The sequence below is a fragment of the Heloderma suspectum genome, chromosome 1 (genome assembly GCF_057233095.1).
Source record: "Heloderma suspectum isolate Gila_16-S chromosome 1, 16-S_ref, whole genome shotgun sequence".
In the NCBI taxonomy this organism is placed as follows: Eukaryota; Metazoa; Chordata; class Lepidosauria; order Squamata; family Helodermatidae; genus Heloderma; species Heloderma suspectum.
This window is the reverse complement of record NC_139458.1, coordinates 162,955,390-162,970,787: the sequence shown is the minus strand read 5'-3', so window position 1 is coordinate 162,970,787 and position 15,398 is coordinate 162,955,390. Positions and strand designations below refer to the sequence as shown.

General features: G+C 45.6%; 1 protein-coding gene across 1 annotated transcript; it reads left to right on the top strand.

The window, feature by feature from the left end:
• The first annotated feature begins 5,855 nt into the window (after window positions 1-5,855).
• On the top strand, window positions 5,856-11,936 carry CXCR4 (C-X-C motif chemokine receptor 4). The gene is made up of 2 exons (XM_084809458.1): window positions 5,856-6,045; window positions 10,231-11,936. The coding sequence occupies exons 1-2, from the start codon at window positions 6,028-6,030 to the stop codon at window positions 11,290-11,292; spliced, it is 1,080 nt and encodes a 359-aa protein (XP_084665584.1). The 5' UTR covers window positions 5,856-6,027; the 3' UTR covers window positions 11,293-11,936.
• Window positions 11,937-15,398: the final 3,462 nt, after the last annotated feature.

The following is a 15,398-nucleotide window of genomic DNA, read 5'->3' as shown; positions in this document are numbered from 1 at the left end:
GGGTCACGAAGAGTCGGACACGACTGAACGACTGAACAAAAATCTATCTTTATTCTTATTTCATAGGCTATAAAAGTTTGTATTCCTTTAATATGCTTTCCATATTTACTGAATATCATCCATACCCTGCCAGTATTAGAGTATTCATGGTGGTCATAGTTGTTGTTCAGTCGTCTAGGTTTGTCATAGCTTTCCTCTCAAGGAGCAAGCGTCTTTTAATTTCATGGCTACAGTCACCGTCTGCGGTGATCTTGGAGCCCAAGAAAGTAAAATCTCTCACTGCTTCCATTTCTTCCCCTTCTATATGCCAGGAAGTGATGGGGCCAGATGCCATGATCTTTGCTTTTTTAATGTTGAGTTTCAAACCAGCTTTTGCTCTCTCCTCTTTCACCCTCAACAAGAGGCTCTTTAGATCCTCTTCGCTTTCTGCCATTAGGGTGGTATCGTCTGCGTATCTGAGGTTGTTGATAATTCTCCTGGCAATCTTAATTCCGACCTGTGATTCATCCAACCCGGCATTTCTCATGATGTACTCTGCATATAAGTTAAATAAGCAGGGTGACAATATGCAGCCTTGTCGTACTCCTTTCCCAATTTTGAACCACTCGGTTGTTCCATGTCCGGTTCTTACTGTTGCTTCTTGACCCTCGTACAGGTTTCTCAGGAGACAGGTAAGGTGGTCTGGTACTCCCATCACTTTAAGAATTTGCCACAGTTTGTTGTGATCCACACAATCAAAGGCTTTAGCGTAGTCAATGAAGCAGAAATAGACGTTTTTCTGGAATTCTCTTGCTTTCTCCATGATCCAGCGAACGTTGGCAATTTGATCTCTAGTTCCTCTGCCTCTTCGAAACCCAGCTTGTACTTCCGGTAGTTCTCGGTTCGCATACTGCTGAAGCCTAGCTTGTAGGATTTTGAGCATCACCTTGCTGGCATGTGAAATGAGCGCATTTGTAATAGTACAATGGTAATATTAATGGTAATATTAATGGTAATACAATGGTAATATTAATGGTAATAGTAGACCATTATAGAAGTACAGAATACAAATGAATTTTATAGTTCTCCATTATTTTGAAACTTATCTCATAAATACGTAGAAAAATCTGACTACGAGCACTTTAAGCTGCAGTCATACACCAACTTACCTGGGAGTAAGCCCCACTGAACTCAGTGGGACTTACTTCTGAGTAGACACATATAGGATTGCATGATTCGTTCATCTTTTTGAGTTCAACAGGTAATTATCCATTTCAGCAGTTTCACTTAAATGTCACTTTATTCATCAATGAGTGTAGTAAGCATTTTGTAATTATTCAACAAGTGCATGTTAATGATTCACAGATACATGATGCAATATTGTAAAGGCACTTAAGATTTCACATTGTAAATGGCACATACTTTCAGAAACGTATAACACGTAGACTGGATTCTAATTTTCACCCTAATTTCCATGGTAGCAAAGCATTTAATGCCATACGCAAACTTGAAAATTGCTCTTTTCTTCTTAAGGTTCGTTGTACATTCACTGAAGGAGATGCTTTTGCTGGAATAGCCACTTCTTTTATCACTTTGCAAATCATTAACCACACACTCTTCTCCTCCTTTTTTAGAAGAAGCTTTTCACTTGATTCTTTTCTCCTCTTTAGGTATGGTGTGGTAACAAAGGGGACTATAGATCTAAAAAAATAAATAGAAGCCAACTGAATGCCTTCAGTCACATATACATATCTCATTAAGGACTTACTGACTTTCAAAGAGTCTGGCTTTCCAAAGGCCATAATCCCCAAACCACTGGGGGAATTCCAGTTAAGTTAATGCCAGACTAAGTAGTTTGAGGACTCAGTCCAAGACTGCAGTACTAATCACATTAATTGGCAAGAAAGGCTTGCTAGTTCAAACATTACACATTTTCTACATAGTAGTACATACATCCACATGGGAAAAAGCATGAAAATCATGTAAAGCCTGTCACATGTACTAAGAAGCCACCACCAATCACAGTTCCCCAACATGTGTACACTCAGTGGAATGGTGTGATGCGATCTGCACGTGGGTTTCAGGGTGTTTCCCCCCACAAAGGAAATGCAAAATATTTCATCAAAAGCAATAGCATGGTTCAAAGTAAATATGCTTAGGATTGAGTTTACGGTCATTTACTTCCACGTGAAATCTCCCTTGTTGGAGAATTCTCCCCTCAGGCCCTTTTCATCTAAGGGACCAAGGCACCTTTGACCTTCTCCTACTGCTGACTGAGCATTTGGAGCTGAATCCTAACACTGGGTGAACCCACAAATGAGTGGATTAAAGGGGGGATATCAACTTCTGTGCCTGTGCAATGTCACAAACCTTGACTTTACAAGTAAATACGCTAATGCAAATAGTGAGATTAGAAAAATGTGTGTTGACAACAGTTTATGGCCTGGTGGCCACAGGGGAAGCTGAAAGGCCAGAAGTCCAGATTATATTGCAGCGTATTCCAGTTCGCATGCCAGTTCTCCAGTTTCCATTTCCAGTTATAAGCATGGGGTGGGGGGAGGGCTGCTTTTCAGCAGAGACAGAACATGTGGCTCCCTAGATGCTGCTGGACTGCAATCCTCGACCACTGGCTATACTGGCTAAGGATGATGGTAATTGTAATCCAACAACATCTGGAGGGGCATACATCCCCCCGGCTGCTTTTTAGGAATATTGATTTTAACTGTGTTGATTACCCTACAGAAAATGTGTAAATGAAATCATTCTTTACTCTATCAGGCCTCTAAACTTCTGTCAAAGATTTCGTTATGGCTCAAGTTCACAGGACAGGTTCAAAACTGATGACAAACATTCCTGCTGCACTGTGTTTATTATAGCACTATCAGTAGCTTCAGTGTTAGATTGGGGAAAAGACAAGGGAGGAAAGGGTAAAATAAGATAAATAGCAAGCAGGGCTGCTAAATAATTTGGGGGGAAATGCCACAGGATAGAACCAGTATAAATTTGTTGTGTAGACATACTTTCACCCCTTTCTTTTTTTCTTCTGTACGGTACCCCCTTATCCTGTCCAGTGGTAAATTCTGAAGTGCAGGTGCTCCTCATGACAATCCCCATAGCTACGCCCCCAAGGAGAGGCCAAAACTGCAGGCAGCTGTGTTGAACCATATCAACAAACCAGTTCTAGGAATTTTCATACACACACACACACACACACACAGCTAATGGGTCTTAATTGCCTAAGACCAAGCCACCTCAAAATATTTTGCATTACAGCAGGGGACAATATATTGTTGCTGGGAAAATTCATTCCCTCTCCCACAGCTACTGTGAAGATTGCAGCTAAGCTCATAGGGAACAGGAAACTTGGGGGGGGGGGTAGCAGAAGAACTTGGCGCCCCTTCTAATAAAAGAAGTGCAAGCGCTGCATCCCTGCAAGCCCTGGATCCACTACATTGCTGAGCCTGTCTTTCTGCTTCTCTTTAATGGCAGAAAAAACAAACGCAGAGCAACCTAATGTGAACTCAGTGGTCACTTTCTTTTCCTGAAGCAGGAATACACAAAGATCCTGTGCAGATATGCCCACTACTAGAAGAGCTGCAGAAGGCACAGAAAAGAGAGACTAATGGAGCAATCCTACCGGGATAGGCGGCCGCCTCCAAACTTGGAGGCGACCGCCTATCCAATGCAGGGCAGGAGAAGCGCGGAGGGGATCGTCCGCTCCGTGCTTCAGCTGCCCTGCATTTGCAGCTAAACAGCCGATTTCGGCTGTCCAGACACAGGAAGTCGGAGCGCAGGAAGCGGCGGCCGGACAACGCATTGGATGTGTCGTACCAGATTTCCAACTTTCCCACCCCGGCACGCCCCAAGGAACACCCTGTTTTCGCCACTCCGCACTCCTCTTCCGAGCGCTGAGCATGGGGCCGTTCCGTGCTGCCTACGAAGCAGCACAGGAGGGGTTGAAGGTCAGTTCTCAGGGAACCGACCTATCCTATGTCTGTCTAGCTGCTGACTAGAGACCATAGGATTGCGCCCCAAGGATGCAATCCTATGCATGTTTAGACAGAAAAAAAGTCCTACAGCTCCCAGTGTTCAGCATGTTTAAACATCCTATCCATATTTAGACAGAAAAAAGTCCCACAACTCCCAGCATTCAGCTGGGGATGCTGGGAGATGTAGGACTTTTTTCTGTCTAAACATGCATAGGATTGCACCCTAAAATGATCAAGAGACTGGCGCAGCTTCCATATGAATGAAGGCTGACAAAGTTGCGATTTTGTAGTTTAAAAAAAGACAACTAAAGGAAAGGAAACATGAAAGATGAATATGCAATAACGACCACAGTGGAAAGCATGAATTGTTTCTCTCTGAAAACACGTATACACGCATGTGTGTGTATTACAACCTATATTTTAAGCTGACTTGAGGATCATTCGCTCAAAAGGGAAGATATAAATTGTCTAAATAAATAAATAAATAAATAACACTAGAACATAGAGACATGCATTGAAATATCAGCGGCAACACAGTCAAGATGAGCTAAATGCAGCATTTCTTCAGCCATTGCACAGTTAACTTACGAAATTCTTTGCCGCAAGGTATGGCGTCGCCTGCCGGAAGATAGGAAACACCAGAAATTGCAAAAACAACAAAAAGTGTGAAGGCAATCACAAACTTCTGCAATGCTCAGCATATGGAAAGTGCTGCAAACAAATGCAAAAGACTCAACGATTCTGCAGTTTACAAACTTGGGTGGCAGGCATACCATAATGAATAGGCAGTGCACACTTTACACAAGGATTAGGATGACTGCAGCACTCAGAAATAAGAAGAATTTCTCTGGAACAATACAAGGAAGAAATGCCCCGTTGGACTGGACTATTTCTCCAGAAAAACCAATGGAGTCAGTAGAGCTGATTGGTGGCTATATATTACATTCCTCTCTCTTATGATTGATGTTATTAAACCTTTTCTTGCTGAATCTTCCTGAATTTGGCATCAGGTCATTATTATTATGGATAAGAATTATAGCCCACTCCTATGTGTATTTACTCAGATGTTAAGTCTCATTGAGTTCAAAGTAAATGTGTATAGGACTGTAGCATCAGACTCATTCCTAGATGACACATCCAGCCATGGCTATTAGCCACGACAAGTAAAGACAGAACTACCTGTGCTGAAGCAGGATAACAACCTTCCCCAAACTGATACCCTCCAGATGTGTTGGGGAAGCCTCTAAGTACCAGGTGATGGGGAGAAAGAACAGGTGATGCTATGCCTGTCTTCAGCACGCAAGCTGGCTGGGGCATACGTGGCCTGCCCCTACCAGTTTCGGAGACAACGAGCTGACCTTAGGCACACAGGAAGCTGCCTTATCGTGAGTCAGGCCATCTAGCCCACACTGACTGGCAGCAGCGGTTTGGAGATGCTGGGGATCGAACCAGGGGCCTTCCGTGTGCAAAGCAGGCGCTCTGCCACTGAGATACGGTCCCTCGCTACCCAAGACTAGGGTCCGTTCTTGCAGGGCAGTACTTAGGAGCCGGCTTGGTCAGTCCGTTGCTCACACCGCTCTGCGTTGCCTTTGCTCCCCGACTTTCTATGTGCCCAGCCCCTTGGCACGACTAGACACAAGCCCTTCGCGGCCTCGGGTTTTTAGAAAACGGGCACCCGGCCCCGCGAGTCGAGCTCTGCGGGGAGCGCAACCCCAGCCCACTCCCGCCCCTCCGGGCTTGGTCGCTCCACCGCGTCGCCCCCGGGGCACCCGGCAGCTTGGAAGCCCCAGGTGGCCTTTGGCGCGTGCGCGGAAGTCTCCTTCGCGCGCTCCGTTGCCTCCCACCCAGCCGTCCTCGCCCGCAGCCCCCGCGACTTGGGAGGAGAGGAGAGGAGAGGGGAGGAGAGGAGGAGCCTCCCGCTGGCGGCTCCTGCCTGCTCGCGCGTTTGCGCCAAGGTGCGAGCGCGCCTATAAAGGAGAGCGGCTCGGGTCGGCGCGAGAACTTTGTTCGGGCTTGCGCGCGCGGCGGCTGCGAGCGGAGCAGAAAGAGCGCTCGAGGGATGGATTCGAGCATGGATGTGAGTGCCTGGCCGGGCTGCGGGCGAATGAATGCATGAATGCGTGAACCAGCGGGGCGCGTGTGGAGGTTCCTAAGGGCGGCGGTCGCCTAACTGAACGTGCTCGCGTGGATCCTGGCCCCGGGGGGGAGGATCCCACGCCCAGCCATGTGGCTTTTGTTTGTTTAGCTAATCCAAGGTGCGTGGGCCATGCGGACCGCGCCGGCTCTCCCGAGAGGAACGGAGGCGCCCAGCCCGCTGCAAGCAACTGCGTTGTGCTCCAGCACCGGCTGAGCGATAGCAGCGCGCTCCCGGAGGCGCCTATAATGAAGCGGACCGCGCTCCGAACGGCTGCACCTTGAAATCCCAGCCGTCTCGTGGCGAGCGGGAGCCTCCGCTCCTGCGCGCGCGTTTGCAGGCGGGCTAAACTTGCAGACAAGCCGGCGAACGTCGTTCTCACGCAGCTTTGGGAAGGCTCGCGAGCGCAAGGCGACCCGAGCGTGGATTTTGGGCGGCTTTCCCTGGGGTGGGAGACCCCGGCAATGCACTCAGCGCGGCTTTACGTCCTCGTGAGAAAGTGCGTGGGGTCGGTCGGGACCATTGAGTGGAGATTTGAGAGCGTTTGCAGGAGGTGAATGGAAAGAACTCGTGCTTGGACCGCTGTTTCTCCCCCACCCCGATTATTTTTACTTTTATTTTGCTTCCCGGGAAGCTCTTGAAGGGCGGGGAATAAATCAAATAAATAAATAAACCCCGGCTTGAACTTTTTTCCCTTCCTTTCTATGCCTGGTGTGTTTACACACCTGTTGCCGCTTCTATTCGTTTTGAGAGGCGGGTGTGGGGAGAAGCTATCCACAGCCCCCCTTTACTGCGGGAAAAGCCTCGGTGGAATGCTAATGAAGCCCGGGGGAGGGGGAGATTTGGGAGATTTCACAGCGCGCGATTAAAAGCGGAAACTTCTTGTTTTCCTAGTCAAGGCTGATCCAACAGGTGGATCGAGGCCGTTAGGGCATTCATTCATGAGCGCCCCGCCCTTCTCTCCTGCTGCTTCTCCCAGTATTTCTTGCATTAATAGAAAACTGAAAAGTATAATGCAGAACTTTCAGAGAGAATGCAGACACGAAGCAACAAGGGTTACGTCCTAGGTTTACCTGTTCCTAGAATGGAAGTTCTGGAGCAAGTTTAATACATACAGCCCTACCTGCCCCATGGAATCTAAAGCAGGACCTTAGCCGGTTGCCGCCGCCCCCTCCCCCAAGTTAACTAGCAGAGTAGTCACATCGACTCTCTCCTTTTTCCAAATTGGGTGGGTGCACGGGAAAATGAGTGAAGCCCAGCAAAGGCTTTCCAAAGTCCCAGCAAAACCTCCTGAACACACTTCTGATTTTTGCCTGCGTGCTTGTGCGTGTTAGATATAGACTAGGGTCCTGCTTCCCATTGAGAAGCAGTCCTTACAGAGTGGTCATCCATGTTGTGTGTGAGTTTCCCCATTAGAAACGTAATGCTGGACCTTTGGTTTGATCCAGAGAGGCCGCTCTTGCATTTTTAGAATTATGTGGCCCAAATGGATAGGGTCTGTTTCGAATCGGCTTCCCTGTTCTTAAAAGTGCCACCAGTCAGGTTAAAAAGGAGAGTGAAGGTTGTGCTAGGAAGATCTCAATGCCCCAGGGAACTGGGCGGTACCTAAGGTGGCCACTCCCTCCCCTTGCTTTGCTCTGTTGCCTGCACATTCAAACTGCTGGCGGTTTCCTGAGATGCCACTTCTCTCTTCTTTGTTTTCTATTGGCGGGCATAATTGAAATACCTCCTTTCCCTCTTCTGACACCCAGACCCAAGTAACAGGTGCCTAGGGAAGAGAAAGTATTTGCTCTGTATTAGAATCTGCAGAATTGGGACTTTTTCATGTCCCTCAACAACATCAGTGTCTCTTACCCCTTCCAGTTGTTGTTTGCTTACTATGTTACAGCTTGCTGACTTTGCTGTAACGTTTTGGTTGGTCCTAATAAAGATATCATGTACCCCTATTGTTATTTTTGGATTTTTTTTCCCCTAATGGGCCAACATACTGCCTTGTAAATCAACCTTGTAAATCAGCCCGCAAGAGTTAGGCCTGCAAAAAAAACTGTACTACCCTGCTGGGAGAGGGGGAACAGAGGAGGGGCAGAGAACTGCATTTCTGTGCTGGATGTGGAAGAGGGGGTTCTCCTCTTCTAGAAGCCCACTTGGTCACTATGCTGAGTGCAGAGGACAGGCAGAGTGCTCCAGCCCTCGTCTGCCAGTCAGCTTGCTTGCCTGCATAGAATTCCTGGCCACCTGTGGCTCCCACACTTCAATATAGGGCTGTGCTGTCTGCCATTTTTGTTTGCTCATTGTGACTCAGTGGGAAGTTTGGGGCTTTCCTCTTCTTGTGAGGGAATGAACCACAGCCACTTTCATACGTTACCGCTGGTCATATGAAACCACTGCGTGCCAAAACCACACCTGCCCTTGCACAAGCTGTTTCCCTGCGAAAGAGGCAGTCCGTTTTCCACCTCCTGCGCTGTGATTTTGAGACTTTCGGAGATAATTTCTCAGTCTGCAGGCCTTCAGCACTTAGCTGACCGTAAGGAGGTACGTGCACTCATTATTTTACCATTTTAATGCTGCTCTGTCCTTGCAGCCTCTGGCTTCCTGTGCTTTCTGAAAAGCCCCCTAGAGGACTTAGGCAAGACCTCCTCTCTTGGAGCGTTCCAGCCGCTGCCTGCTGAATGCCTGAAAGCTGAGCGAGGAGTTCTTGTTGCTGTTGCTAAAAGTCCTTTTAACAACAGCAAAACCGAAATGCCTCACTTGGCTTTCTGGCGCTCAGCAGGCAGCGGCGCTGGAAAGTCCCAAGGGAGGGTGTCCTGGCCAAGTCCTCTAGGGGACTTTTCAGAAAGCGCAAGCAGCCACAGAGGCTGCAAGGACAGAATGGCATTAAAACCTTAAAAGGATGAGTGCACACAGACTCCTCGGACATCTCCTTGCAGTAAACACCGAAGCCCTGTGCCCTGAGAAGTTTCTGCAAAATTCTCATCCCTTCCCACAATTTTCAGGTGCAGTTTCTTTCTGCCCCCCCACCCCCAATGGTCAAAAATAAATAGATTGAAACATTTGGCACAGTGCTATATGAAACCATATAGTAATACACTGTGGATGGCTGTTAACATTTGTTTATGGATCTGTAGCACCTTTTATGGGCATTTATTTTAATTCTTACGCCAAAGAGGATATATTCAAGTCAGCCTGCATGGTTGTTTGCATCATACCACAAACGGAAGCATCATTTACAACTTTTATAAATCCCTGATAATATCTACGTAGTTTCTAGTCATCAAGGAGAGGACCTTTGCTCATTTTGCCGTGTACAGTTTCGGATCTCTTCAGATATGAAGATCTTTCTTCACAGATAGCACTTTCATACAGGAAAAGCTTTGCAGACCACAAGGGAATTGCCCCAGCCTGTGTGTGCGCATACTGGAAAACAGTGATTGTCCTAGAGGATATACACCATGTGTGTACTAAGCTAAATAGATATATGTACAGTTGTTGCCCTTTGTGCTGCCTGAACATAGTTTGTGATGTTGTTCCTAATGATCCATGAAGGATATTCCTCATTTTTGAAGTGTTCTTTAGAAAGTGCAGGTAGTGGGGCTGGAAATAATTTGCTCAGAAGCTTCCAATTTTCCCCCCTTATTGCCTCTGTATCTGTGCCCCAATTTTTCTTCCTAGTTTTAAAGTGTGGCCATTGACCTTTAACATTAGGAACTAGAACTTTTAATATTCTTAAGTTGGCAAAAAGGAGCTACACTATTGTGTGGTTTTTTTGGTTGCAGAATTGGAAGTTTTAAGTGCAAAATTATAGCCCCCTTGGATATGATTCAGAGGCATGGCAAGGCATAAACTATAAGAGGCCCTTGCCATTTTGGTTGTGACTCAGAAGGCCATTATACAATAAAGGTACTCAGAGCATTATTTCTAGCACCCTCATTTACCTAAAAGAAGAAAAAAGAGATGGGGAATTGCTGGCCTAAGGCCACCCAGAGAACTGGAGATTTGAACCCAGGTCTCCCAAATCCAATGTGTTATCCACTATTCAGTATTTGCTCTTACTTGCCAGTGAATATACTGTGGCTTTGGGCTCTCCCACTGCCATCTTCTAACTATTTCTCTTTTACCATTCAACTACAGCTGTCTTCTGGATTCTTCATTTTTCTGTCTGAAAATAGTACTGATGAGCCAGGCTCTGGTGACGATGGGAATTACCAAGAGGTGTGTTTGCAAGAGGAGAATGCTGATTTCAATCGGATCTTCTTGCCCACAATCTTCTCCATCATTTTCTTGACAGGAATCATTGGCAATGGCTTGGTTATTGTGGTCATGGGCTATCAGAAGAAGCTGAGGAGCATGACCGACAAATATAGGCTACATCTCTCCGTAGCTGACCTTCTATTTGTCATCACTTTGCCCTTCTGGTCTGTGGATGCAGTGATCAGCTGGTACTTTGGAAGCATCTTATGCAAAATGGTCCATATCATTTACACTGTCAACCTGTATGGCAGTGTTCTGATCCTTGCCTTCATAAGCTTAGATCGGTACCTAGCAATTGTGCATGCTACCAACAGCCAGAGACCCAGGAAGCTGTTGGCTGAAAGGATTGTCTACTTAGGCGTTTGGCTACCAGCTTTCCTCTTGACTGTGCCTGATATGGTCTTTGCTAGTACTAGCGAAGTTGGTGGAAAATACGTGTGCCAGCGATTTTACCCTGACTACAACTGGGTGATTTCCTTTCGATTTCAGCACATTTTAGTAGGCCTGGTCTTGCCTGGTCTTATTATACTGACCTGCTACTGCATTATTATTTCTAAGCTGTCACACTCAAAAGGCCATCAGAAGCGCAAGGCTCTGAAGACCACTGTCATCCTTATCGTTGCCTTCTTTGCCTGCTGGTTACCATACTACATTGGCATCAGCATAGACACCTTTGTCCTCCTTGGATTCATCGAGAATGGCTGTTACTTTGAGACAGTGGTGCACAAATGGATCTCCATTACCGAAGCCTTAGCTTTTTTCCATTGTTGCCTGAATCCCATCCTTTATGCTTTTCTGGGGGCCAAATTCAAGACGTCAGCCCAAAATGCGTTGACCTCCGTTAGCAGAGGATCAAGCCTTAAGATCCTTTCCAAAGGCAAACGAGGGGGTCATTCTTCTGTTTCTACAGAGTCTGAATCTTCCAGTTTCCATTCTAGCTAACAAAGTTTTGTTTTCTCTCAATATATGTAAATACTGGAACTGTATATATATATATATATATATATTTCTTTCTTCAAGATTTTGGAGGGGTGTGGGAATCCTCCAAGATAATGTACAAGTTTATTCCCAGTTGGAATATTGTATTTGCTTTTAGTTTTCTTTGGAATTTAATGGACTTATTTATAAAATAAAAATGTTACATGTTAATGAGAGCGTGTCTAGGCAGGACCTGAGTTATATGTGGCTAGGTGGGAAAGTTTTACTGCTTGTCTATCTGATTGTACGGATGTTGGATCTAAACACTTTTAGAGTATAGCAAAGCTGATGTGCCTGAGTTATTTGTATATAAAAGTATTTTCTGTATACCTGTTGAGAGAGGGCATCATTGGCTATATGGATATTTAGGACTCTGTCCCAAAGTGCATAAGCTGTTTTGCAATTACACTAGTTTAATTGCTTTGTAGACAGTGGGCGCAGTCCACATCCTACTAAAGGCAATGTCAAGATGCATAAAATTGAATGCAGCTGGATTGTATCCAGTGACACTTACAACCAAAGTATCTTCTGTCAAGTGCTTTTTTGGTAACAAACTGGTTTGCAAATCTGTGCCGTTGTAAAGTTGTAAATAAAAGTATGTGACAAAGAAAACTACCTGGAACTGTGTTTTCATTTTGAGTTTCATGGTATTTCCTTTTGCCTTATTTTGGCTTCAAGTTGCTAATGGATTTTGTCTGTTCTTGAAGATTTTGTACAGACAAATGAATGGAATATTGCATATTCCAAACAAAAGATAATTCCTGAGATTATTCCTGTATATGGATGGATACCTTTGCCACATTATGTATTGGTGTATAATACACACAATTTTCCTATGAATTTTGTGTGCCAGAACAAGACTTCAGCAAGCTGGTGCAGTTCATGTGCATTACACTTAATTTTCTATCTATATCTTGGTGCAGAACTCATCTGCAAGAGTGATTCATTGGCTGGGAAATGTAACATATGAAACAGCCCAGAGAAATCACCATCTAAACGTATGTCCATGCTGTAATCTTAGGTTGAAAAATCAAGAACTGAAATAGCAAAGTTGAGATTATCAGAACATTTTGCATGTCTGCCCAAGCCATTCTGATAATATAGGTTGCTCAGGATTATGAAATGTCCCTTGTCTTTGAAATCAACATAATCTTTGTTCTTCTTCTCAAGGTCAGTCTGTTTTTACGCCCTGAGTAATGAGACAAGCTGTTGACACCAAGCCCAAACTGCTGTGTATCTTTTCCCTAGGATAGTGGTGACTTGCTTTATTGTTTACACAGCCTTGTAATTAAAAAAAAAAGTACCAACTTTTTTGCCTGCTTGCCCTTTCCCCTCCATTACTCCTCTGTATTTTGGTGCACTGTGCCGCCTCCCAACCACTTTTTCCTAACCAAGGTTCCTTATTTGTGGTAGGAAGAGCACGAGTCCAGAAAGAACACAACAGTATGCTTTGAGCCAGGAAGAGTACTATGGGACTATTTCAAATGTATAGAATTGCTCTCCCACCCTTATAGGGGCATTACAGAAGTCAAGAAGAGTTGACTGCTTTGCTCCCATCACCTGGAGACAGCAAGTGAGTAACTCATTAGTTGCACCTCCTGTGTTAAGATAGGAACTTACATTTTTACCATAGCCAGCATTCACAGTAACTTTCTCCGTCAGCCTCAGTTAATCCATTTCAGCAACCATCTGGAACTAAATGGAGTAGAAAGTTATCTGTATTTGTAATAAACCTACGTTCAGAAAAAAATCAAATCCCTTTAAGCCCTTTGGCCTACACCGTGATCATCTACTTGGGATGGGTCTTTAATGGCTTTGGGTGAGTGCACATTCTCCACTGAGCATTTTTCCAGGCACTGCTGTCTAATAGGTGAGCGCAACAAATGAGATTGGCAACTGGAGTTCTTTTGAAAGGGAAGTTTGCAGTTATATGATTATACAGGATGTAGAAGCAGGCACATATTCCCCCCTCTCACATTTCCAGAGCCCTGGGTCGCCCAATGAAATGAGACTCTGCAGGCTAAGGCAAAAGGAGGTGCTTCAGACAGTGCATAATTAATTCACAGGTTTTATTACCAGAAGGTGGGTGAGTCATAACTTTTGATGGCTTTATTAAAGGATTGAACAATTTCATCAAGGCTGAAAGTTAGCCAGAATAGCTGAATGAAATCACGTGCATAGATGGTGTACCTTGGTTCACATCAGATGCCCTGCTTGTGACGTTCCTAGAGACCTCTTGCTGGCCACTGTTGAAAGCAGAATGCTGAGCTCGGTATGCTTTTGATCCAGTCCAGCAGGGTTCTCTTATGTTCCCGAAGTAAGGTGAAGTAAAACTCTCTTTGCATAGATAAGGAAATTGAAAATTATGTCTGCAAGTACAATTAAAGATTTAGTAAACGTCCACCAGCAATCTGTTCATTCCTTCCACAGAATGTGATTCGCAGTGCAATCCTATACATGTCTACTCAGAAAAACGTCCCATTGGGTTCATACGGAGATAGGAGGTCCCTCAGGTAGCCAAGGCTTAAGCTGTGTGGAGCTTTTAGGTGAAGACCAACACCTTGAATTGAGCCTGGAAAAGAATTGGCAGCAAGTGCAGATGTGATCACAATACCGTGCACCGGTTAGCAGCTGAGCCACCACATTTTGCTCCAATGAAAGCTTCTAGATGCTCTTCAAGGGTAGCCCTACCAAGAGTGCATATTGTTACTTACAAGCTAGTTCAGGAAATGATCTCAGTCATCAAGCACTACTGAAAAGGTCAACAGAGACACACATACACCTGCCATCCACACACAGCTTCTCTGTGAGAACCGAAACCACACGCCGGAACATCTCATTTGAAGAGAGTGATACGCAAGGTTGCTTCGAAGTTCAGTGGGGACTGTCGTACATGGTGAGGTTATCTCCAAATGGTGAGTGCAGCTCTGACATGGGTGTTCTTAAGATATTGTCCCTGTTCACATGGAAAACCAGCCACGCTGAAAGTAGCAGAGAATTTGAAGTTGCACTACTTCTAGCATGGCTGGGTGACTGCCTGAATAAAAATTGCCTCCTAAAATCTACTGTGACTTAACAGAATACTCTTGGGCACGCTGTCAGTTTGCATAGGGAGGAAAGTACAGCGAGAGACTGAAGTCACAAGGAGATACACCTTCAATTGTGTCACCTTAAGCAACTACCTGGCTTGCTCTTTTTACGTAGCCTGGGGAGTAGGGGTCAGGGTGAAAAGGCAGCTCTGGATCAGAAGCTAACTCCTGCAGAAAGATCCGCTTGTCAAAACTATCCATTCATTACAAGGTTGCATCAAAAGAAGATACACAAAGACTTAACACATTTATTCTGGCATAAATTTTCATGGACTCTGTCCACTTCATCACATGTATCTAACGAAGTGGACATCATCCGTCAAAGCATATGCCAAAATAAATGTGGTAGGTCTTTAAGGTGCCACAAGACTCTTTGTTGTTTTGGCTGTAACAAACTTAGGACGCAATCCTATGGGGACAGCCAGCTGCCTCCAAACATGGAGGCAACTGACTATCCAATTCAGGGCAGGTGGAGTGTGAGGGGATCTCAGTGCCCCAGCCACCCTGCATTTGTGGCTAGATGGCTGATTTCGGCTATCTAGCCAGGGTACCTTGGAGTGGAGGGAAGGAAGCCAGAAAGTAATAGCGCTTCCAAAATCCCCTTCCCACCCCCAGGAATGCCCCCTTTTTGGCTGCTTATGAGCATGGAGCCAGGGATGAACCATGCCGCCTACGAGGTGGCTCGGAGAGGGCACAGGGAGTCAGGTTTCTGGGAACCGACCTCGGCACCCTGGCTCTGAGCTTGGTTCCCAGAAAACGAAAAATCCTATGGCCATCTAGACACTGTCTAGTGGCCATAGGATTGCACCCTAACATGGCTACCCCTCTGGAAAAAGTGAGCAATGCTTTCTCTTTTTGTGCGTCTTAGGAGAACATGCAGAGGGCAAATTCTCACAGACCTCCTGTGACAAGACGTATGTGCTGTCCTCCTGGCTGGAGTTTCAGCATCTGTCCACTTGACAAATGTCTGACTTGCCCCGA